Source organism: Cygnus olor, chromosome 2 (assembly GCF_009769625.2).
Source record: "Cygnus olor isolate bCygOlo1 chromosome 2, bCygOlo1.pri.v2, whole genome shotgun sequence".
NCBI lineage: Eukaryota > Metazoa > Chordata > Aves > Anseriformes > Anatidae > Cygnus > Cygnus olor.
Window position 1 is genome coordinate 11,156,272 of NC_049170.1, and position 26,282 is coordinate 11,182,553.

The window sequence follows — 26,282 nt, forward strand, 5'->3', positions numbered from 1 at the left end:
TCAAATTCTGGAGAATATCCTACAAAATATAAAATACAAAAACAAAACAAAACAAAACAAAAACAGAATCACGGAATTGTAGGGGTTGGAAGGGACCTCCAGAGATCATCGGGTCCAACCCCCCTGCCAAAGCAGGTTCCCTAGAGCAGGTTGCCCAGGTGGGCATCCAGACGGGCCTTGAATATCTCCAGAGAAGGAGACTCCACAACCTTCCTGGGCAGCCTGTTCTAGTGAAATCCCTCACATTAAGTGTACAGTGTAATTTTTCCATATTGTTGGGAGACTGGCTGACCTGTGAAGATGCAGTCGGTTGTTACTGTACACTTTCACAGCTACATGAAACAATCTTTCAGTTGCTGCTAAGTGATAGTGACATTCAGTTCCACTAAAATGGTTAGAAACAGCAAGTGTGAAGAGACTGTGCCAAATAAAGTTGTTTTGTCCCCTAATTTATGACCCATGGATCTAATTCTAAATTCCACAGGATTGAGTAAATGAGGCACAGCTTTAATCCATCAAATTAAAATCTACATTACCACAATGTGAGAAGGCAACTCCAAAGATCATCTTTCATGTTCTGTAGAACTAGTCACTAAATATAAATTAACACACTGCAAAGTCTGGTCTTGATAATGATGCCTGCTTCTCAATGACATGGTAAGGCAAGGAAATAGTAAACCCATGCCATATACAGCTTTTATGAAGCATGATCTTATTTTCCTTATATAAAGATTTACAAATATAATTTTATTATTTATAACTATTATTATAAAAATGTAAATATTCATTTGTCTTTATAAATATGTTTCTATATATTTTACTTCCAGTAAATATTACATAAATTTACTTCTCTCAGAAAAATTAATTTAAAGCTATTTATATTTGCTTCATTCTCTCCCCTCTATAGATATAACTAGCTCTTTCTCCTGCACTTGAATGATGCTTACAGATATACGCTTACATTGTGTTCAACTTAACTTCAACCATGTTAGAGCTATGATGTTAGTTTAAACACTATGGGCAAATAAGTCTCACCTTAATGCTTCTATTAAAAAATAAACATTTGGTTTAAGTTAGTTGTTTAAGTTTCCTTCCTCATCAATAAAGAAAGAATGGTACCTTAACTGCAATTCATCCCATGCTGATGCATGTCTGAGACAGCTGTGTTACACCAGCGTTTTGTGTCCTTTTTTATTGACTGCAGAAGGAGCCTAGGAGACTGCTTTAGACTGGAGGAGATTTATCCTGCTCAGTGTTTGTTCTGCTCTTAGCGAAAAAATTGCTCCACTCCTCACCCCTTTTTTTTACAAAATAAATCATTCAACTTCTCAAGTAAATCCCCTTTCTTCGGAGCACTGCAGAGATGATAGGCTCCTGTAATGATAATGTCAGGACCTTTTTTCCCTGGGCTGAGTATGAGCATGTCTACACAGTACCATAGTTGCTGGGCCAGGTAGTTCAAGTTTTCTGAGGCCGGGTTATGCAGGCAGCAGTATAGTAGAGGACTGATGAAACGTGAGTATTACTGTTGGTAATATAGTGTGTAAAAGGAAGAGAGAAATGGTGAGAGTGTCAAGTATCTTACAGCTCCTTCCTTCCACCTGCCACACTCCGTGTCCTGTAAGAAGACGCCTATATTTGTATTTGACTTAACTATTCTATGTTCCCTTTATAGTTAATGGAAAGAAGCACACAATTTTGAGTCCATTTAATGTTTCCTTAAGCTGAAAACTTACATGAGAACAGGTAAATCACATCCTAAAACTTCCCATTTGCCTCTTCACTAAATGGGGTCTAGGCAGGCGGCTCTGAGCTAGATGTCTCTGCACGTGCAGGACAAATCCCTGTTCCTCTTCAGCCCCGCACTGCGACAGAGCAAAATATAAGAAATAGTTGCTGAGCAGGTCCAAACTACATATACGTAATAGACTGAAGGTCATGCTCATTTTAGAATTTATGTGTTGTCCAAAAATATGAACCTGTTATGACTAGCATTTATGAAGTACTGGGAAATGCAGGGGGTGATGTGGGCAGAGGCCAGCACTACCTCGAGGTTGGTATCCTGCAAACTGACCCAATCACTTTGATATAGCTAAAGTCAATATTTGCCTAAGGTGAACAAATTCTCTGTTGTTAAGCTTTTATGAACGAGAGGGGAAAAAAGACCAAAAAAGAATAAGAAGCCCCATTTGGATAATGATTTTTTATGACACCAGCAGTGGTGAACGCTGTCAACTAAATGTTCATCTCTTCCAGAGTTAACAGAAAACTGTTTTGTTAAAAGAAAATTTTACAAAGAGACTACCTGCTAGCATTTTGACTACTGTATTGGAAAACTGAAATGTGTGCATGGGTACTTTCTAAAATTACACATTAAATTACAATTTCCTTCCATCCAGAAGATTTCATATATCTCCTTACAAACACTACATGTAAATTTTAGTTGTCACTTGTTATATGACTATTTAACATTAAATGTAAAACTAGAAAACATCCAGTGTCAAAGAATGTGGTTGCTCACAATGGCCAAAAATCGATAATCCTTCACAGTCTTACAGCATTAAGAATTACAGCAAAATCTCCCCATGGTCTCCTCGCTGGCCTTGTCCAACAAGGACAAACACCTCTGTGAAGCCAACAGGCCCAACAGGACTCCATTCCTTAGGGACTGGCTAGGCTGTCCCACCAGAAACAAGTGTCACAAAAACCCTGAAAAGCTGGGAATCTTGTTAGTGAACAGACTTGCTATGCCTGATGCTTCAGGTTTATCAATAGTAACATTATTTAATTAACCAACTAATAAAAATAACTACTTCTGCTTGCAGGTAGGAGTTATCACAAATTATTTATGAGGATTACAAAGGCTTTCAGGGTGAGGTGTGCTGACTTTTTTTTGCTAGAAACTCTTAAGTGTGTTTGTTATAGAAGAAAAAGGTGGTTCCGACCTGTCATGCCTCAGTGCCCTCATATCAACATAGACTGTGGTTGGATCCGGTCCAGATGTTCCCTGTAAACAACAACATCAGTTAATCAGAGCTTGAAGGCTGGGAGGAGAAAAGAGATTTACCCCCCGAATAACTGAACATTCATTTCACTGCTAATTATACTAATCAAACGACAAGTTATATTTAAGCTGTTCATCAAACAAAGCTCAGCTTTACAGAGTCAGCTTTACAGAGCACCTGAAAACATACCTACCGTCAGGTACTTGTTACCTCGTGGTTGGTAAAACGCATCAAGCGGCCATACTATTTAACCAAACACATGTCAACAGAGGTTTTACTTGCTACTAAAGGCCAAGTATTCAGCATGTGGATACATACAAAAATGTTAAACACATTTTGCCATATAAAGGAATGCAGAAACAGCAAGAGGAGACATAGTTTAATGGCAGAAGCACATGGTCAGGAATGTGAAGCATGGTTTACTGAGAATCTTCCACACATGCAACAGAGAATATATTTGAAGCTAAAGATATTAAAGGTAGCACGCATGACACGAACCAGTGTGGACTGAAGATCTATAAGCAATTATTCTGTTCCTTTTCGGTCTTCCACTGCATAATTTAAGCCCTCGTTTTATGTCATAATATTTAGTTACTTGAATAATAGTAGGCTAATTCAAGTTTTCTTTTATGCAGAGATGATAGAGTCTTTTAGGCCTTTCCACCTACAGCTTTGCTGCAGTCTTGTAACCTGCTGTGATTTTCCCTTATCCAAGACTTCAAACTCATCACTATACAACTTCATTGGAATTTTCAGTGCTGTAATCTAAGGCTCTTCTCTCTGCTGCATAGCTCACATCACTGCTAAAAAGAAAGCTAGAAGAAAAGCACAACTTCATTTTTGAACACTGGAACTTTGGAAATTTTTTTTTTTTTTCTTTTTTTTCCATCAGATAAATTCACCTAGCCCAGGTAGTGTACAAGTGCAGGAACTCCTTTATCAGTTATTTAGATCTTAATTATTTAAAACAGCAGACAGCATTATTTCCCAGTGATTTCGGTCCTGTTTGGGATATATTAGAGTACAATTCTTCACATTAAGTATGTCTGGGGATAAATTTTGTGTTTCTGCAATGCTGGCCAGTAGCTCCATGATTCATTTAGCACTAAAAATTGTGAGAGAATTCAATGAATACATAATTTCGTATCTAAAGGGGAAAAGAGCTACCAGTACTGATTGATACTTACTGTACAGACACTGATAGTGACCCACCACCAGAGGAGAAAAAGAGTAATAGAGCTGCACATGCATGTTAGCCTCTTTAGCTTGTTATACACAATACAAGATACAATATCCTCTCTAGCTATTAACGACACGATTTTGAGTCTACTAGTAAACTCAGCAGTGTAACAGACTAGTGCTGAGTGGAGAGCTTATTTCAAATATATGCAATGTTAAAAACAAAAAACGAGAAAAAAATTGTTTATCTTTAAAAAATAAAACTAAACTTGAATTGGTTTATAAAATAATGAAAATCAAAGACAATCACTATGGTATTTGTTATTTTCAGTGTGAATGAAAGAGTTACAATGGACAACTAATATTTGATGAAACCTGCATCCAGATAAAGCTATAATGGACTTGTATATAATTTCATAGGATCTGAAAATCCCCAAATCTCCAGACTCAATTTCTAGTCTGTCCCACTGTTGGAAGCTGATAGGTGGGTATTGAGGGAACATGAAAATCCCCTACCTGCTCGGCCAGCTTCCCCAGCCTGTGAGGCTATAGCAGCAGGAATAGCAGGGATGAGGGAGAGAAGGAAAGAAGGTAACACAAGACGAAAATAATAGTAAAAAATGGGAATGAAGGGTGGGAGAAAAAAAAAAAGAGGAGAATGCAAAAAGCAGGGAGTAAAATAAAAAGAAAAACAATGTCAAATACAGGAATCTTACAAATTAACCATTATACCATTAAAGGTTAAAAAAAGTAAAAAATGAGGTGTCAACATTTTAGTAGAGCAACAGAAGAGACAGCTGTAGACTGCTAACCTTGGACAAACAGACTTAAATGGTTTTAGGACACTACAGACAATGTTGTTAGTGGAAAACATGTGTCTAGCATACTGATTTTTTATTTTTATTTTTTTGTGAATAAGTCAGTAAACATTATGGCCCTGCTATTTTAATGCACATCCATTGAGACAGGGGTTCCAAGTCTGCCATTTCACTACTAGAAGTTTGTAAGCGATGTCCTGTAGAAACCATAAGTAAGCTCTCTTTTGGGAAAAAAATAATTAGTATACAATGGAGAAAAGAGAATGATACTTACAACTTCTTTCATACAGATTAACCTGCTCCTAGAGTGAAATAAAATTAAGGCTTCTTGCGCAATCTAATCACTATAAGACCATAACTAAATGGAGTAACTTCATAGTTCAGTAACTCTTCATTCTTAGTCTATTTTCTACTATAAACAATGTAATACTTATATAGAACAGTAAAATTAAAAACCAACAGAAACCCATCAGTTCTCCACCATGATCGATAATGCAGTGAAGAGACAAAACACAGTCATGACTAGTCCTAAGCTGCTACTGTCATGTTGAATTCCTAACCCCAGATGATTGCTGCGGGACTTAACCTTACAACTTGCGAAAATAAGTAGCTCTGAGAGCACTGCCATTCCACATCCCTTTTGTTAAACTTCTGAATTCCAGCAAAGTTAAAAACTACAGGAAGCTGCCACAGCAGCATATAAAAATAGATATATTTTGGATGCGGGGGAAGATGAAGCTTTCTAAAAAATAGGATGGATCTGCTTCTTACATTGCTACCCAAAAATAGAAATCTTACTAATAATCCAGGTTGAACACTGCAGTGTAACTGCAACAAAGCAGGGGAGTTGATGAAATTCCTCAGTTATATAATTCATTGCTTGTGACTATACTGCAGGTCCAGAGAGGTCTTCGAGTGTCTGAGCCTCGTACTGATTTTATCTAAGGCCTTAACAAACAGCAGTTGAGGTCTCAGCATTGTTTTAAAGAAGCAGGATCTTATCCAAGACCTGAGTGACTGACTCAATTTGTGCACATTTATTTTGTGAGACAGAGATGGAGCGCATCTGTAACACTGGTAACAGGAAAATCACAACATAACCTCTGTTGTGTCTGATACTTAGTAAGGACATGCTAGGCAGTGTTCAAGGAAATAAAATGGGCTAAAAAGCTTTTTCTGCCTGAAAACTCGCACATCATCAGTCATATCCTTTGGAATAAATAAATGTCTTGCCCACAGGATGCCACCAGGGAACCATCCAAGGCTGATGCCAATCTCTGCAACATGCCAGGCATTTATTCTCTGAGAAAACTTTGCAGGTCAAAACCGCACCAAGAACCACCATAACAATTAGGAGAGATGACAATGTGCCAGCACTCAGCCTGCACCTAATCTCCACTGCAGTTAAAGGCCCAGCTATGTGCTCTCCTCTCCTTCCCTCCCCAAAGTTAAAAACCATCTACCTGGCAAACAGAAGTCCGAAGAATTTAAAAATAACTGTTTTGTTTCATTTCATTTCGTTTTGCTGTCTAGGGTTGTGGCTTCAATGTTTATACTTCTGAGACTACTCCTGCTCTAGTGATGCTCAGAAATAAGATTTTTTGATGTACACTTCCCGATTTCACATACACAAGCACAGCAGCAGGAGCTGTGAAAAGAACTTCAGAGCATGATTCATAATAAAGGTGGGAGAACAGAATCTGATGGAGCTCACCCAGAGCTGCAGCACGGTGCTGAATGTGAATCATACACAGAGTGCCTGTTGCACTCCTCTCATAGCAAGCTCTTACTACTTTTAATATGGAGGATCCTCAAAGAAGTGCAATCTATCACTAAGGATAAAGTAATGTTATCTTTAACCCCTAAATTAACTGACAAACTTCCCTTTGCTAGACAGTGACAGAGGGATTCTTTTCATATAATTTCAGTCATTAGAGAAGAAAGTGTGCAGTGTAAGACAGGAAGTACCTCCTGATGGTGATGAATCCCAAGATGTGCACCTGAGATCGGCTGAATGACACTCTCCTTGGAACCATTTCTTTGTCTCTACTGCTTATAGATGGACAATAGATAACTAACTTTGTCCTAGTGTCTAACTTCAAGGCGAATTAAATGAAGCCAGATGAATCCTGCTCCCCTGCTCTAGCTTGCACATTTTCAGGGATAACTAAGGAAAATGAAACAAAGTTTATCCTCAACTGAAATTACGTAGCAGGTTGAATAAAATTCTACTATTTATTTCAAGTGTTTAAATGGAAATTAGCCAAAATCCTAGAAAACCATCTGTGCTGCTGTAAGAAAGGGGCTACTTTTCATATCTATTTCTCTCTCTCTCTCGAGAATGCTAAGATGCTAGTTAATGAGAATTAGAATATGCTGGATTCAATCTTTTCATCTCAGAAATAGCTGGACAATTATCGGTGACTGTACAGTCATAAAAGGTCAGATATTAATGGTATTTAAGTCCCTAAAGATGGAGAAAATTATTTATTTTCAAAAGCATACCTCTAAAAATCTAGTCCAAAGAGATTACATCAAAAGACACATAGCACATTTGCTCTAAATTTGAGAGGAAATGAATACAAATGACAGTACATTAGTCTGTCAGTGATCCTAATCCTGAAATTATAATTCATTTGGTAGGCTAAGACTCTTTTGTACCAAAGAGATTATCATAATGATTTCCTTTTCAAAGTAATCTTTAATAAAAGGTCAAATTCTGCTGTGAAGTTGTATACACATACACACAGATACATCTCTTCTTCAAATAGGGGTGGAAAACAGTAAAAGCTTTTTGAAAAATCAGTGTACTTTCCCCTTGAAACACCTGAGCCTTAATTTAACAAAAAAAAAAAAAAAGGAAGTTAAAAAGGTATCAAAAACCACATCCAATTTGCATTAGAGGCAGTCCATGGAGAAGAAATCCTGGACAGGCTTTTTGCTGGTACGGGGCCGCAGCTGAACAGTGAGATATGTTTAGAAAAGTGATAAGTAGGTATAAGATTTAGAATGACACTAGAATAGGCTGGATCACAGTTGTTGCTGTGAAAGATGGTGTCCCAGGAAACACACGCTAACCTCACAGACTATATAACTTGAAAGAAAAAATGGAAAGGCAGATGCTATTGACTCAAACATGTTTAGAAGTATTTTTATGCGATGTGAAGCATACAGAAATCATGAGCAATTTCTGGAACATACTGGAGACAACGTTAATTTAAGGAACATTGTTGACCAAGGATTAAAATTCATTCTGTTCCTCAGCCCAGAAAATGGAATAGCCCCCAAGCTACTGTAGAGTATCACTAGCCATAATCTTCCAGAACATTTGGAAAGAGCATTCAGTCTAATTCAGCATTCAGTCTTTGGCAGTGCCTACTACCAGATGCTTCAAAGGATGCAATCCTGTAGCTTTCTTTATATTCTCTGTCAAAATGACATGTTTTATGGTAATGCTCATGAGCATTATTACATCTTTAGTTATATTTCAATCCCCTTTAGAACTTGCCAAACTACTCCTGGCTTAAAATGCTTCAAAAAAGCATTCTACTTGGAAGGGTAATGTTACCAAATATAGAATGTTCTGAAATGGCTTTTTTTTTTTTTTTCATTCTAGCCACACCATTCTTTAAATTACATATGGCTTTTAGTTTGTCCTGTGAACTGAAATGTAAAATCTTAGTACAAGTAAATGAAGGCTGACACTAAGCTATATGATCAGCCAGGCTGTTAATCACCTCGCACTAGGATCTCATTGAGTGCTGTTCTTAAATTCATAGCCAGTATTATCAATAATATTCCTTCAGAGAGTTATCCAATTTTACAATTTGTTCCAATATGCTCCTCCCACTCTCTTTTTTTTTATCGCTGAGCATGACTTTATCTGGTATGGAACATCCCTTGGGAATGTCCTAGCTGTGTCCCCTCCCAGCTTCTTGCACATCCCCAGCCTTTTTGCTGGGTGAGGGAGGTAGGCAGAGTGAGAAACGGAGAAAGCCTGCCTGCTGCATGGCACTGTTCAGCAATAGTGAGACCACTGGTGTATTATCAGCACTGTATTAGTCACAAATCCAAAGGACTGCGCCAAAAGCGTTGCTATGAAGAAGTTAATTCCACCCCATCACAGGCAGACCAGTACAATATTATTTCCAGTGGGGCTTACTTGGAGCCCTGGGCATTGAATCTGGGTTAGTGTCATTTGCTTGATTCTATTACTTGTCCTGAAAAAATGATTTACCTCCTAGGTGAAGCAGCCACTACTTATGAACAGTCCAGACTCCTGCAAGTCTGAAAAGGAGACTTTCATTAGTGGCAAGCAAAGTTCTGCCACTGATCTGTCCTTGTTATCTTCATCCTTGGTCCGTACATGAACCAGAAGCCAGTGGGAGGTCATGGTATTTTTCAGAAAAAGCTCCACTTCAGCTGGCCACAGAAGCTGATGGACCCCGTCCTGGTCTGTCAGAGAATTCAAAGCAGTTGGCCATGGATGTATGCCATCATTTCCCTCTTTCCCTCCTGTGCTGGCATTTCAGAATGGCTAATGATACAGGAATGAATTAGAAAGCTGTTGTTACCAAGTAACTAGCCCATCTTTCTCCTCTGATCTCCCTTTATACTTGAGGGAAAATGAGAGTCAACCACAGGTGTCCTTGCTGCCTGCAACACTCCTCCCAGTGAACTGTTTCAAGTTGCTTGGATTGCTGACTGGGAAAGCACACCAACCTGCACCTGCTAACTGGCCTAAACTGGTACCTTCCAAATTATGTTGTCTCAGCTCAGAGTGCCTGATGATTTCCTAGATGTTTTCTGAGTTGTCCTCTCTGCCTTGTCACCATATAGCAGTCTAGATTTGGAGAAAGAAACAAAGAGGCCTGTATCCTTGCAAGGAAACATTCAGTAGAAGAGAATTCAAAACTTGGGTCAGTGTTTTTTATTCCAAACCCATGACAAAAACATGGGGAACATGTTGCTGTAGTCCACTGAAGTTTCTAAAAAGATCTAAAAGATGCATTTTTCTCTCAAGACTATTTCTCATTAGGGAAAAGATATATCTGTTTTAAAGGATCCAAGTGCTGCTTTTGAGAAAACAGGAGACTTTCTTGAATTTTTATTCCTGGAGAATATTTATGGCAGCAACTACAGAATGTCAAACTATAGAATTCTGATATATATGAATAAATGACTTCTATTTATTTTTTATATATGAATAAATGACTTTTAACCCTGGTCAACTGTGCCTTGCCATCTGTTTGATAATAATAATTAAAGTTACTGTGGGCCGAAGGGATATTGTGCTGACAATCAGAGAGAAAGCAAGTAGTCGTGGAGCTGTGCGATGCCTTCTGTATTTATCTTCTGATAGCGTGCTAAACAACAAGACGACTTTTAGCCAAGGCCTGATGAGAGCCATGATTCTTCAGTGATGTTGAAGAGGGCAAGAGGGTAAGGCACGCATAACACACGGACATAATTGTTCTGTGCTAAACCCATCACCTGTATTAGTCACATTTTTTTTGAATAAAATAAAAAATCTTTACATGGATGACAATCCAAATGCCTTATTTGTAGTGTCACTGAGAAGATCTGTTCTGGCTTCCACACCTAAGCAATTATGTAGGTCACATGCATAAGAAATTCCTTAATGTAACCCAAATGGATATGGAACTTACCAGACTATGCAGTTGCCAGTGCAGAAGATTATTTCTGCATGATTTTAAAGGATTAATAAATTGGAAATCATATTCTATCTGAGTAGGACACCTGTAGTAATATTATAGGGATAGTATGTAAGGTTCTGATACCAGATTTGGAAGGATGGGAAGAGATCAGGAGTCATAAAAATGAGAGACAGATCAGGAAAGAAGTCTTAAGATTCTTTATCTATTTATCAAAGACTAAGATTTGTATTATAATCATGAAAGAAATGAAATTCTTTATTCCAGATTAGAAAAACATACTAAAATAAAAAATGGCTGAGTCTAACGCCACATGAATTTAAACTAGAAATAAGGCAGAAATAATTAAAAATTGAACACCTTATAAAAAGGGAAGTTTACTTTCATCACTTGGAGTCCTGAAAGATAAAATGATATGCTATAATTCAGCCTAAAACTATTTGCTTGGTGTAGCTATCACTGGGTGAAAGCCTAGAGGCTATTCAGATCAGATAGTTACAGTGCTCCATCTGTCCTTAAAATCACGATTCAATAAAGATTCCTGGAGGTTAAATCCCATATTATCCCTGGGTACTTTCTTCTGATTAGTGGATCAAAACAGAATGAAAGATGCTGCAAAATAGTTTTTCATTTTAAGCAATAAATTGCATGCAAAAAAAAAATATATATAGTTATAGTAAGGGCTGGAATTATTTTCTAAACAGAAGGAATCAATTTTGTACCATATTAAAAGTAAGCACTTGCAAACTGGATTTTACCTTACATAACTCAATAATATTTTTGGAGTACAGAGTACACATTCTGCCACTACCATGCACTTTTCTGAATTACTGTATTCATGGGCAGGATAAATGCTATGAATGCAACATGAGAGGGATGAATAGTGTTCACTGACGAAGTAACAGAAGTTACTACCTGTATATGCAAGAAGAACATTAAGTACTACATGCATTTTCTTAATATGCCTACAACAAAGCTGCCAAAGGGAATACAATGAGTATTTCTTAGTGGAAACCATTTTCATTTGAGCCTAAGTTAAAAATCTTACCTGCAAACATATAGCCAGGTTAACTCTACAGCCAAGTGACGTGCTGACTGCCCGAGGATGGAGACCAAGGTCTTTAAATAATTTTGAAAATGACTGAGTAAGAGCTATCCGAGGTCGTTCTTCAGCCACTACTACACACGTCCGTACTCGTGAGAGGTCCAGTCCCCTTGCCTAAAAGGAAGATAAAATGTAACAAAGGCCACAAAAGGGCAGACTTAAAGAAAAAAGGTCAGTAGCATTTAACTGCAGGTATAATGATTCAAGACGGATAGAGGGTAAGGTGCCAGTATAATTTCAATCTTTCCTGGAAGCCGGATGGCCAGATGACAGTCTAATAGCTGTAGAAGAGCAGACATACTTTCTTGGCATTTCAGCAGGAGCATTTAGGAAGAGATGGGTATGCTCATTCTGAAGGGAGGCAATGCTATTTAGCAGTATTAATTCAGAATGCCACTGAATAACAGCAAACAGGAAGCATTGACTAGCCTTGGAAAAACTGATTAGGAAATTATTAACTGAGGATGGTAAGGACTGGAGACATCATAAAATGTTAGTATCCCAAGATCTAATTTATTTCAGTAGCATACTGGAAATTCTAGATGATTTCAGAAATGTAACTGGCTACCTGGCTTTTAATTCTGAGTTTAAAAAAAAAAATCCAACCACCCTCCTTCCCCTACAATGAGGAAAATCCAGTTAAAGCAATATGGTACTTCTAAGTATGTGATTATTTAATGAGGAAAATCCAGTTAAAGCAATATGGTACTTCTAAGTATGTGATTATTTAACTATATGATCAAAACCAAACTAGTACCTCATATAATCATGGAATTTATAAAACATAATATACAAATGTTTGTCGTATATTGGGTATCTTGGACTTTCACACCTCTGTTTTCCAACATATGCCTACTAACACGGACTGTAACACAGATCAGAAAGCTTAGTTAAATAAAAGCTTTTCCTTGATGTTTAAAAGCCTTGTGATCTGAAAGAGAATGATTGATATTAATATACAGCCTCTGGCAAGGAATAATATCAGTTCTGTGGAAGCTGCCCTTGCCCTCTAATGATTTTCTCCTCAATGCATACATTTAGCATAGCCACTCCGGGCAGAGAAGACCCAAACACTGTGCAGATTATGCAGAAGGACTGAATTACTTACCTTCAGTGACTCTGTTTGTGAACCCAGTCCCTTAGTACAAAGCTCCATGACTGAATACGAACAAAAAGTGTCTCTCACTTTGTACTGACTCACAGCAAGAAGCCACAGAGCAGGATTGGTCTCCAGTTCTGAGGGAGGAATCAAAATTGACTGGTGTCCTGAATAAACGCTGTAAAGATACAAGATTTGTTAACACATGCTAAATGCTTGTGCCTGCAGATGTTTACAAGCTATGTGGTACTAAAACATAAAGATTATCAAAATATGCATTGATCCATGGCAATGTCTTACAGTTCTCTACAGGTCCAGTAGTTTAACTTCAAGGGCCAAATTCTGCCTTTTGCTGTACATTTGGAATCTATGAGGATACAAAGAGGAATGCAGGCAGAACACGCTCCTGAAACGCTACATTACTCAAAATGCCAATGTGCTTTGCTGTTAGAACTTGACTGAAGAGAGCAAAATAGCTAGGTTATTGATGGTGCTAATAAACAGTATTATAATATCAACAAAAATTATGTGTTGCTGACAAATAATTAAGATTGAGTAATTACCATTTTAAGATACCTTGATTAAAAGAGTTCTTGATTACTTAACATGGAAATAACCTCTCTCCTGCTGAGGCAAGCAAGCGGTTTGCAATCATTTTCAGGGATGTAAATCTGGCCCCACTTCAACAATACTTGGGGCTTTACATTTCTGCTGTGAAAGTTTTTTTTTTAAAAAACAAATATTCTACATCTTTTGTTTATTGGATACCCAGGGAGCACAAGTATTGAGAAAGATACTCACTAGGGTCCCTGAAGGAAATAATTATGTCAGAGCTAATTCCTTGCTACCCAAGACTCTTCCCCAGGGAAAACGTATTCCCAAACTGATGTCTTTATTTCCTGTGGGTCCTATGTTGTTCACTCATCTCAGACAGCCAGATTTACCGTCATTTTTACAGTCTCCATCACATCTTAATCTGTGATTTGTAGATATTTCAGATCAGAACAGTCATAGCATAAACCTCCCAAATCACAGAAGTTCTGAAAAAGGACCATAAAGCCCCAGAGATTTATGATGCACACGAGAGAAATTCATTTGTCAGTTGAAAAACTGAAATGCCAGCTTGCTAAAGTAAAGCTGACGCTTTCAAATCCAAGTGCCCTAGGTAAGACACCAAATGGATCTTTATTTTCAGGAATGTGAGCATCTCCATAACATTTGATACTAGGAAGAAGAGAAGATACACACCTGGCAATTTTTGAAGATGTGCTGCTCACACAGTTTCCGTCCTTGGTGAATGAGCGCCTCCTACCCCCACAGCTGAGATCAGAGTGCTTGCAAAAGCTGTGCAATTTGGAACAATGTGCGTGTGACCTGTATGTCTTTATGTGGTATGGTAAAGTCCAGCCACAAAGGCAGTTAATAAACCAAATAGTTTAGGTCTGCTTTGGAGTAGGAGCCAGAGGATGTCATGGAATACGTATGAAGTACAGTTCAAATAATTTCATTTATCATACAGTAAAATTTTATTTTGTCCACATTTGCTTGCCCACATTTATGCCACTCTTGGCAATTTATAAGCTGTGACTTGCCATGAAGAGACGTGTTCTCAGATGCAGTTAACATAACTACTATAGCACTCGATAGTCAAATGAAGCATTATGCTTTCATGTTGCTTTTATGGAATCAGAGTAAAGTATGGGTGAACCAGGAGTATGAGCTTCGAAAGAGTGTGAAAAGAGATGTTGGCAAAGCTACCAAAGCCTGAAAGGAGTACGTCCTGAGTTCAACTGACAGATCAAACCCAGCAAGGGAGTAGTAACAGATTTTACTATAAATATTACTTCACTCTTTCTTTCTCAGCCAGTTCCATTAAGTTTTTCAGATTCAGCATCAAACCCTTCCCCCATCCCTGAACTCTTCTAGTTGATGTGACCACTATCAGGAGAAAAAAAATCTGCACAATAAGGAACAGGCTGCCAAGGGTCAAGTATGGGAGAACTATCAGATGATTCAGAACTGCATTAAGGTCCCTTAAGTGCCACTTATTCACCAGGACAGAACATCCCAAGATAAGAACAGAATCAGAACAAACTGTATCCCTGTACTGAAAAGTGCCCACACAAACTGCAGAGTAACAACGGAGGAAAACACTTGTTACCTGTAGTGGAAGAATGGAACATTGATTCCAAGTGCACTTTACCAGAAAATAGTCCAAAATTTGGGAATACAAATTCATAACGAAGACAAATCTTCCCTCCTCAGGAACACTAATAAGAGAGGGTGAACTGTCTCCCCCTCTTGATCAACTTAAGCTAAACAAGTAAGAAACGTACTTTTGTTCTCTCTCATGATCCCACCAAAAGCCATGCAGCAAAGCATGAGGGAGCCTGGATTTGGATGCAGAATAACCCCATCTTCTTGAGATTGAGGGAAACACACACACTTATGATCAGACTAGGCAACAGCACACTTTTACCAGAAATTTCACTCTGATTAGATTTTTTTTTTCTGATTTATTAGATAAATGAAGATACTGCTAGTACCTTTTCCGAGTTTTATAATCCCTCAGAAATACTGAGAAGTTTAGAACCGAAATGCAGAGCAGCAGGAAATATGGAGCAGGAAGGAAACTTTGTATTGTGCAGAACCTCAGATGTGTGCTGTTCTTGCCTACAGTACATAAACCTAAAGAATGAATACCATGCCTGGAAATTTGATTACCAACACAGCCTTTGCCTACATAGCTGTGGTCTAATAAGCCATGTGCATCATCTGATTTGCTAGAGTAGTTGGTGGAGCTAGGAAAGGAACTACAAAGACACATTTCTGGGGGGAATGTGCCAGTGCCACAGCTGAACCGGTTAATGTAACACCTGGCCACCATGATGTCAGCCACGACTTGGCTCACCTTCCTGAATTAATCTCAGAAACATTGAGCAGGTTTTGTGAATCACTCCAAGCAACAAAACATTCCTGGAAGCCTCATATCCTTGTGAATGTTCAGACTTTATGCTTCTACATTAACCCCAAAGAAGCTGTATGTCACCAATGCTTCTGTGGAGAGAAGCTGAGAAATAAAAGATACTCCCTTGTATGGCTGGTTGAAATGCTTCTACCACTCTGGTGATTTCAAATCACTGTGAAATGTTACAGGGTGTTGGCTTAGCGTGAAAACAACAATTGAGCAGAGTGCTTGAACAGACTGCAGTTGTGGAAGGATGCTTTGGAGGATGCTGGATAAAGCTGTATATGGTCCCAAACGTATAGAAACTTTTGTCAACTTTGCCTCTGGTACATCTAGATATGGGACATTCTAGGTATGGTAGAGTTAATCCTGAAAATGAGGAACTCCAGGTAAATAGTACTATCTCACCTTCATGAAAGAAGACAGTCATCAAGAGACGGTTAGCTTTGCTAGTCTCATACTGGAAAACAACACAATTGTGGTGAACACTGGTATCAGGGTGATCAGGTGGGATATTAAGAAAAGTTGGAGGTTTAAATATGAATTCTGGAAGCTAAAATTACCATTCTGAAATTGAAACAGTACATAATGTATTGGAGTCAGAGCCATTTTAAAATTTAGTTATGTAAATATTGGGAAGGAACTGAAACAAGATTCTTTCTTCCACTTCTGTAGAGATCTGTTGCCACAAAAGTGACTTTCCCCTGATACAAGCCTTATAACAGCAGTAGACACAGTGTAGAACTGCAGAGACTGTCTGACAGTCCTGGACATCTCTGTCATGTTTAGGAATAGGCAAAAAAGAAGACAAAAAAGGAGACTGACTTCAGAGCACCCCCGCACCTGTATCCGGGCATTTTTACATTTGTAAAAATGACTTTGGGGATGCAAATGCAGAGTGAAATGCTGAAGTAGCTGAGGTGGGAGACCCCCGGTTAGAAATTATGTCTTTCTTCAGAGGACTGAAAAGCAATCTGGGGGAAAAGTATTCAGGTGACGGACAAAGCCTTGGATTTTGGCAGCAAGTGAAAAGCCCTGTCTGCCTGAGCAAGGGCTGCCCAAGGACAGGAATACTCCATGTAAACACACCAGAATGTATTTTGGTACGACGGCGCCATCTGATCACAGCTCTGGTTCCACCGCCTGGCAGGCTGTTCTGGCAGCATACGGCGATGCCTGGAAGGACATCTTGGCAATTAACTGTTCCACTGAATCAAAGCTTTACCTCATGTTGTGCTAAGGCAGATTAACAATAAAGTCTGATAAACAACTGAGGTTTTATTTTAGTTCCAGAAATTTTAGCAGGGCAATAAATGCTGACAAACGGCAACTGCAATTTGGAATTGTATTCTGGCAGGCTGTTAACACACTGCTGCCCTCACTTCTGGTTCCTTCTGAGGTGGTATTAGCTGCTTTTCTACTTAGCTGCAGGAGGCAGGTAGGTACTGTCGGGTCTTATAAGTAGATGCATTTAGTTTCTGCATTTCTATAGGTGATGAGGGACAGCTATGGGTACTTGGCATTTGGTTAGGCCCAAAATAATTGAGTTGTTTTGCACATAATTCAAAGTCTGTGAAGGAAGTCAGCAGGCCAAGGGAATCTCAACAGGGCCAAGCAAAAGCCTTCGCAATCATCTGGACCAGAGCTGGTAGAAAGGACAAAAGAGGACATAAGGGAGACTGCTTGGACATATGTCTCACGTAAACATCACAGGACTTGGGCCAAAATGAATCTTCAGTTATCCTGAAGATCCATTACATGCACTAAAAGGGGACTTTTGGAGAACAACAAAGATGAAAAAGAGCGTTCGTAACCTGGCATACTATGAGCACTGCTGCACATGGTGAGCAGATAATCAATCAGTACTGGAGACGCAGAAGTATCTCACAAAGAAGTTCAACCAAGAGCCAATGTAGAGCAAAAGGGAACACTGCGTAGAGCATGCAGGTCTTCCAAGAAAGGAAAAGACATCAACCATAAATTTTGATAGGCTTCTAATGCTGAGAACAGATCCAGACTTTGCCACTTCCATATCAGAGTACTGGGTGCCAATGAGAATGGTGCCATAACCCAGGACCCTGCTTTAACTCGAGCTCTGGTGTAGGTACTCTAATCAGACAAGCGTATGCCTTTGGTTAATGCCGAAATGCCATTACTGCCTGCTGGGACCATGCTGTTTGCCCTGAATGAGAGCTAGATGTAACTCGAACTTCTAGCTACTGTCATTTCTTCAAAAGGCTTTAACCTCCACCTTTCAGAGAAATGTTTTATCAAACTCTAACCTTGTAAGGGACAGTTTTTAACATGGCTCTAGATTGCTATTGGGCATTTCTGAACTGGTGTGTAACATCCCTGGGAAGTGTGTTGCTGACTGCTCCTGAGCATCCTACGCAGCAGCATCGGGAGCGGAAATCACATAAAGTCACCTGAAACAATTTGGGGTGCTTAGCATCATTCCAACACGAAGACCCTTTATCTAAAAACTTCAAAGCAGGCAACCAAATCAAGGAAGCAAGTTTTAAAATTTTGGACACTGTTTTGATTTTGTTTTGGTAAAAAAAAAAAAAAAAAAAAGAGAGAGACAGCAATCTTGCTCTGAACTAATGGAGTTTTCCACAGACCTTTTCTGATGCCCTAAGACCTTGCCTAACTCCCCCAAAAGTCTGCAAACAGAACTTATAACCTGAGATTAATTGGATATTATAGACAGCAATGTCACTTCTATTGGTACTGGCAGTTGAGCCATCCTAAGGTAGGCAAAGGTTAAACACTTCCAGCCTGTTAGTGCCTTCAGTCAGCTACAGAGTCAGTGGAGTTAATCTGTTGTATTCACATATTGAGGTAACTCAGGGCTTTCAGTTGCCCTTGAACCTTCTAGACTGAAGGCAGGTTGAACAGACCTATTGCAAAGTGGAGAAAATGCAAATTGCCTCTTCCATAAATTGCTACTGGCCATGGGAAATTGGCACATTTTTTGTGCGCAGCACTGCTACATTCTGCCTGAACCACTTGTGCACTGTGCAAAAGATACAAGAGAGCTGGCTATGTCCATATCTTGCATTTCCCATGCCAGAATTATTCTTTTCTGACGTGGCATTTGATCTTCTTTATGTAGCCCTGCCTTTAATTTGCTACAGGTGGGCTAGAAATTGGGTGAAATGCTCATGCCTGGCAGATATCTTCAGGTCAACCTAACAGTAATTAATGATTCTAGCACTACATTTTTGTAAACTGCAACTGTCATGCTAATGCTGTGATTCCTTCCATATATCTTGCACAACTCCACCCACTTGCTTAACAAGAAACCCCATGGTCTCCTGCTGTAGAAGCTACCCACCAGCACCACTGGGTGCTTGTGGCTACGGAACAGAGACAGCGGAAGTGGAACAGCAGGAAGCCACTTCATCACACCTTACCTGGAAAGCTTTCCTAGGACAATTACACAGCATTCACCATATTTATTAGGTGGCCACTGTGCACTGGAAAAATCTAGTTTCTCTGGTCCATTTTGAGTCTTACTGACTTGCACCATTTTAATCACAGCTTCTGAGAATTACTAATATATAATTTATTTTAAATCATCGATTTTGTTAACTTTAATTTCTACAAGGACAACTTTATCATTCAACGGTAGAAGTAGAACTATAATACGGATAAAATGGAAGGAAAATTCTTAGTGTACTGCATCACTTAGCAACTATCAATTAAGAAAATCCTCATTAATGAAATGTAGAACTTTCTATTCTGCCCCACAGTGATCAGCATTAAGATAGGGCCGTCTTAATTTCAGGAAGCATTTTTGAACAGTGGGATTTAGCATCATTTGTTTTTAAACTGGAGGACACTTTCAACTTGCCTTTTTTTTTTTTTTAAAGAACATGATGCACTTTAAAATGTAATGTGATGCAAAGTAGAACACTCTGATCACCCTCTCATTATTAAAGAGAAAAATGCAAAAATAATACATTTTTATTGAGCAATCAGTAGCGAACTGTTACAATTAAGAAGTTTTGGATTTATAAACTCACACGGGGCTGATGACTGCTGCCACACCAAGGATGTGCTGTTCTATGACAAAGGTTCGAAGGAAACCCTGCTGGAGCATGCAGCCAGTTTAGAGGGAATGTGATAAATCCAATTTTTTTTTCATGTATTGCTCTGCTTTGCAAGGTTTCTTTTCTTTATTATTTTATACCCTTTAGGCCATAAAATAATAAATGAATTAAATAATAATAATAAAAAAACCTTTGCAAAACTATGCAATATATTCCAGACTTACCAAAGGTCTGGCTCCATGCTCTAGCAGCTTTCCTAAGTAGCTTTGACCTCATAGATTGGTGCATTCTGGGGCACCGCAGTGGAGCAGGCCAGAACAATGTTTAAGCACGCACCTACAACGGGGATAAAAGGTTAGTTTTTCTTCAATTGCTCACTCAATACCTCCTTTAGTCTAGTTAATAAAGGGATTCAAACGTACTTGTTATTTTAACTGCACTTCTGTACAGGGGCTTGCTTTCTCTTCCTGCTGGGTTCCTAAAACAAAGACTTCCTATTTAACTCTCAAAACCCTACAGCTGATAAAAATTTGAAGATCTAACTTCATTTCCATGTGCCATTAGAAGTATTAATTTGGCTAATGGGGCTGGTGATAGACAACCCTATCTTTCCAGCAGAATCCTCTGAGGTAGAATCTGGGCTGAAAAATGTTGGGAAGTATTTTGGCATGCTAAACTACAAAGAGTAAAATGCAAAGTTGCAAAGTTTTTCCCGGATGTATTTTTTGCTATTACAGAACACATCAAATACTCCTCATTTCTAAAATAGTAATGAAATGGAAATGAAGTTTGTAAGTGGAATTAATGAAGCTGTATCTGATGTCAGCCTTCTCTAAATGACAGTCGCAATTCAAGCAGCCTGCAATCTTCCTGGTTTTATAGGGACAGATATCAGTGACAAAGAAGAGATTGACACAATGGCTCACAAGATTAGAGTCGTTGTCCTGATTTCAGTTCCTTCAGCTCCATCTTTTTCCTTCTTTTCTTTGAAAATGGTGTAAAATTTTCTACTTTATAGAGGCGTACAGACTGATTCTTTCTCCCAGTGGTCTGCTGCCTTGTTCAATTGCCAGTCATAAACAATCTTCTGCAACAGGCTGAACATTATCAGTATTGGGAAGGATCTAAGGGCAGCAAATGCCTACTTATTCCAAATATTATTTTGGAATAAATAAAAATTTGTGTATCTGGGAGACTCATGGGCACCACAAAATACCTGTTTTTTGGACATGTCAAAATTTATCTCTATTCTATGCATCTATAATGATCTTACATAGAAGTTATTCTTGCATGCCCCATGTTCTACACTACCCGATACAGAAATAAACTCCTTAACTGGATTTTCCCACAGTTCTCTACAGTCCTTCCCTGGTCTTACCTCGCTGAATATATCACAGCAGATTTAGCTTAGACAATGAATTTGACTACCCACCAGAGCAAAGGCTGAACAGTGTTGACACATAACTCTATATAATAAATATGCAGCTGACTTAAAAATATCAATATTTTAAAAAAATTACAGAGTGGTTTAATTAAAATTTCAACATTGCTGAAATGTTTTCTGAGTTTTATTTTATAGAACTAAGACATTGAAATAACACTTTCAAAACAAAAAAAAATAATATTAGGGCAAGCACAACTTAGAGAAATATTGATCATGAATGAATAGGATAATACTGTTAATCTTTGGCCCATTTCATATTTAATAACAAATATTTTAAAAGGTAAGGGCAACAACAGGCCAATAGAATGCTTTTAAATGAACAGTACTTGCTGAATACAAATTGCTGCAACAGTTTTTCTATAATGTTTCCTTCATGTATTTACTAAATTGGTAAAATGCTGATCCAGAGCTGCAGCATCTTTATTGCCCCGGCTTATCTTAATTTCAGTAACTAAAACCAGCACTACTGCTAATACCAAAGGGCTTTCCATAGACAGAGTACAGATGCTGGACTACTGTGACTCTAATATGTCTTCATAAAAATGTGCTCCATTAACCTTCCCATAGCTCTTCCCCTTTGCCTCTACATCAACCTAGCTATCTTAAAAAGAAAAAATCAGAAGAATAAGCACCAAAAAAAAAAATCGATGGAACTGCTTTCAGTGTTGAACTGTAACTTCCCTGGAGTATAGAGATTGACAGAATTGTTAAATTTCTAAACTTCCTATTAATAAAAAAAAAAAGCTGATTCACATTTCCCTAGAAATGTTTGTGTTTTTTTTTTTGTTGGTGGTGGTTTTTTTTTCTGATAGCTTAGCTGCTGTCAGAGAAGTATCCTTCTGTAACAAAACATACTTCCATGTCTCTGCAAAAATCACATCCATATGTCCCGCAAATGAGAAAGTCCTCAATATCCACTTGTACTTTCAGATTAAAGAATAAAAAAGAGGAAACCAGGAAACCACTTCCTCAAAGTAATCTTGGTAGAGTGCTGCCTTCATCAAATAAAGCTAGCCAGACTCTGCAGATACAGCAGTGAAACTGCAGAAGTTCAATGAACAGCCATGCTGATGCTCTGCACTCATAAGCCTTAAATACCTATGGCCATGTTTTGAGCAACCTGGTCTAGTGGAAGGTGTCCCTGCCTATGGCAGGGGGGTTGGAATTGGATGGTCTTTAAGGTCCCTTCCAATCCAAACCATTCTATGAGTCTATATCCCACTCAAAGCAAGTGTACTCTCCATACAGCATTCTCCATATAGCTTCTGGCAATACCAATTGCCTGTGTTAGTCCTGGAGGTTCTACCTGTTACTCCCATCCTGTTTGTTGTGGTGTAGTACAATGGAAGTGATATTTTAAAATGCTGAGGAGAAACCTCACCTGCAGAGGCACCAGAGGACAAACCCAAGTCCACAGTACGGGTCCAGACAGATAGCGACTTCTCTGGAGGGATAAAGCTCACACTGCAGCTTAATAGAACGACAAAAGGCACTAGTGGCTGCATGAGACATCTGAAAGACAACAGCAAAGTAATTAAAATGATCAACTATGTCATTCTGAAGGCTCATTCCCAAACTGCGCCAAGTGTTTAAATCAGTTACAGGATAAGAAAACAAATAAATATTGACTTTGTGCTCAGTGTAAATACACATGTAATTTATAGTAAGGAAACAATTTTCCTTCAAGAGGGCATCCAGATAGCCATGAAAGGGAAGGGGAGACAGAAAGAATGATAAGTTTGAAGTGATTTAGGGAGAAATCTGTGAGTGTTTTAAAGATGTGCTCCAAGCTGTATGCGAAGCTAATGATAATGAGCTAAACTTTCTGGAAGAACAAAGGAATGAATGACTGCAGGATATGAATCTAATTTGAAGTAGTTTGTTGATCTTCAGCAACATATTTCAAAGTACATACTACTTTATATAATAAAGAAAGAAAATTGTCAATATACTTTTTAAATTAGAGGATTTTGTGTGCAAAATGGTACTAAGGACCTAATCATTCAGCCACAGGAATCCCCAATAAACTTTGTAAACATGCTGAAAATGTCTTTATGTTAACCAGCTCCTAGCTGAGAAACATTAGTTTTTTGTTTTTGTTTTTTAAATCTTGGTAAGGAAGCTCTCAGAGATAAAACCAGAAGAAAGTAGAAACAAAAAAGAAATGATCAAAAAGATGTTTTTTCCATTTTTTTAAGTCATTTTAAATCTTCTTACTGACTACATGTAAATACAGCTGTGTCAGGATGTTTCCCACAAACTCACCCATCCTGACTTAGAAGTTCTAACTACAGTGGGAACACAATTACTTCTTTTAATCTGTGTCCTCTCTGCTAATAACAAGAAAGATACCTGTATTAGAAAGACAGCCTGAGTAGGATTTAACTCATCTAACCTCTGCTCTCTGCCACATATTGGCCTTCTTGCCTTAAATATGATTAAATAAATATGATTGTCTTAAATATGATTATAGTCAGTGGAAGGGAATAAGCACCTGACGTAACATTTATTTGATCCTCAGTAAACAGGATAGAGCTCTAGAAGTGATTTTTTCTCCACCATGAATTCCGTAACTGAAGCTGAACATGTTCCAAGAGATGCATAAAGACCAGCTCAAAAGAGGTGTCCGCACTATGAAAGTCTTCAGTTTGAAGAGATTAATTCTTCTCTAGCTGAATCAAGACCATGTTTTTCATATGGGATTACTGAACTCTGCTGGACAAGAACCAGTGTTATTCTGTGAATTTTGACACCTTACTGGGTTCAAGCTAGTGAGAAAGTTGAGAGTTAACCTAAGTGTAATTTACTACTTCCGAAGTGTCTATGAAACATTTATCAACTTTTCAGAAGCCACATAAGTTGTTTAGCCATTGTTTTTAATTGATCACTGCTGCATTATGACAAGCCTTGTGGCCTCTGATGATCCATTTGCACTAATTAATCACTAGTGGTGATCTAGTAGATGGCACTATCTACATTGACCTGCTGAGATAGTGATCTGGAGGCTTTGTGACCCAGATACCTGAAGCTAATTAAGAATTCCATTAGTGATTTATCTGGATTTCCCTTTAGCCACATTAAGTAAAGGTTCTTTGCCTTGCCCTGGCTTTGACTATCTTTGAAGCTCTCCAAGTACTAACTTTGCATAATTAGTAGTCATTTCTACAAGTCTGACAAGGTAGAATTCAGACCTGATTTAATATGGATGAGCGTGTCTCAATCACTTAAGGTTTCCTGTAGAGGAAATGAGGACTCATTCAACATTCACCCCATTCAAAAATAGATGTTTCAAGCAAGCCAGAAGAATTACACCCTAAAAGTCTCTGCTTCTCTCTGTTGGTTATTGAGGAGCTCTCTGACTAGTCCACATCTAGTAGGCATGTAGCTCATCATCTCAAGTTAGATGATACGTATCTCCTAGGAGTGTCTGATTGGCAACCATAAGCCAGCTCAGTCATTCAGCTATTAGCCTTGGGCAGGTCATTTCACCACATTGCGGATCAAGTTCTCCATCTGAGAACTGGGTAAATGACGCTTTCTTTGTTTATAAAGTATGCTAACAGCTTCTGAAAATAGATGGATGATGCCAAAGAGGATGAGGAATTCAATATAAACTGTGAGTGTGATACTTCGGGAAAATTGCTGAAGTCTTTGGATATGCAACAGGTAAGAGCAAGGAAGTAACAGGTAAGAATAAGAGGGTGATTTTACCTCTGCCTGTGCATTGCTGAAACCAGCACTGGAATAATAAGTGTGTTATGAGCTAGAAAAATCACCTTTGATAAACTGTGGCTAGAGTGTTGGAGTAAAGGCCAGAATAGAGATTTAAAGAGCTCAACAAACCTAAGTTTATAAGACAAATCTATGAAGAAATGTTTTGCTGATTACATTAGTATTGTACCAGGTAAATATACCAGAAACATTAGCAGTTCCCTTAATCACATGAAGAAGAGAATATTGAAAACCAATGGTGAGCAGCTGAGCTGCAATGAGGAGCAAACAATAAATGGGCACTGGGACAAGTAGAAAAGGATTAACCAAGTCTCGTTTCCTTCATAAAATGGAAAGAATAGATGCTTCTTTGAAAAGAATGCCCCAGGCAGACAAGTTACTAGGCTATCTGTGTGTGTATCAGAGGAGGAGAGAGGCTTAACTCACTGCGCTCAGGACACCGGTACGGAATAGCTTATTTAATGTTAATGCAATCAAATAATGACTGCAAGGGAAGTAGCAATTCAATTTCTACTAGCAAAAATCAATAGAACTTACAAATAAAGAGCAATGCATCACCTGCCAGCTAGGCGTGAGAGCAGGAATGACAACTTTAGCAAGAAGCCCCTACCTTTACCCCCGCTAGCATTCCAGTTGTGGAGACACTGAAGTCTAGATAAGCAAGTGTTTCAGGGTTAGAAGGTTTGTAGATCTGTGCAGGCCGCTTCTTTGGCAAGTCGTCTAGTGAAAGTAAAGAAAGAACATGGGAATATTACTCCAGTGACAGACAGACCTCTGAATGCTTGACAAACACAATAACAAATGAAGGCAAAACAGTCCCCTAGCCTTGGTATTTACCTGTATCTAGTACCGGAGGCCACGTTCTGACATCCACTGCTGCTGCTGCCTCTCTTGACCGTAACAATTTACATATTAATTGTGTAGTCATTAAGCAGGCAGAGCGGCTCACCTAGGAATTCAACAAACAAATAACACAATGGGATACTGATTAATTCTCCTGTGAAAATGAGCAAGACTGGTTTGCTTTATGCCAGAACAGGACACATGTAAATTAGTCTTATGTTTTCTAATCAGGAGGTGAAAAAATCCATGAAAAATTCAGCTCACAAAGCAGACAAAGTCATGTGAGTTTTACAAATTACATGAAAACTGCACTTTGAGTAGAGTGTTGTAATGAAACTAAAGGCACGTCAGCAGTGAGA

General features: G+C 38.5%; 1 protein-coding gene across 5 annotated transcripts in view; it reads right to left on the reverse strand.

Annotated features, from left to right (window-relative positions):
- DIP2C (disco interacting protein 2 homolog C) overlaps positions 1 to 26,282 on the reverse strand; it is a 316,217-nt gene that overhangs the window by 26,604 nt on the left and 263,331 nt on the right. For 3 of the 5 annotated variants that reach the window (XM_040546127.1, XM_040546125.1, XM_040546129.1), the window contains 7 exons: positions 25,918 to 26,029; positions 25,691 to 25,800; positions 22,730 to 22,860; positions 12,891 to 13,059; positions 11,726 to 11,896; positions 4,701 to 4,730; positions 2,946 to 3,007 (listed from right to left, as the gene is read on the reverse strand). In XM_040546127.1, the coding sequence (XP_040402061.1) occupies positions 2,946 to 3,007; positions 4,701 to 4,730; positions 11,726 to 11,896; positions 12,891 to 13,059; positions 22,730 to 22,860; positions 25,691 to 25,800; positions 25,918 to 26,029 (785 nt within the window). The remainder of the gene's footprint in view (positions 1 to 2,945; positions 3,008 to 4,700; positions 4,731 to 11,725; positions 11,897 to 12,890; positions 13,060 to 22,729; positions 22,861 to 25,690; positions 25,801 to 25,917; positions 26,030 to 26,282) is intronic. The other 2 variants (XM_040546128.1, XM_040546126.1) reach the window with 1 other exon arrangement.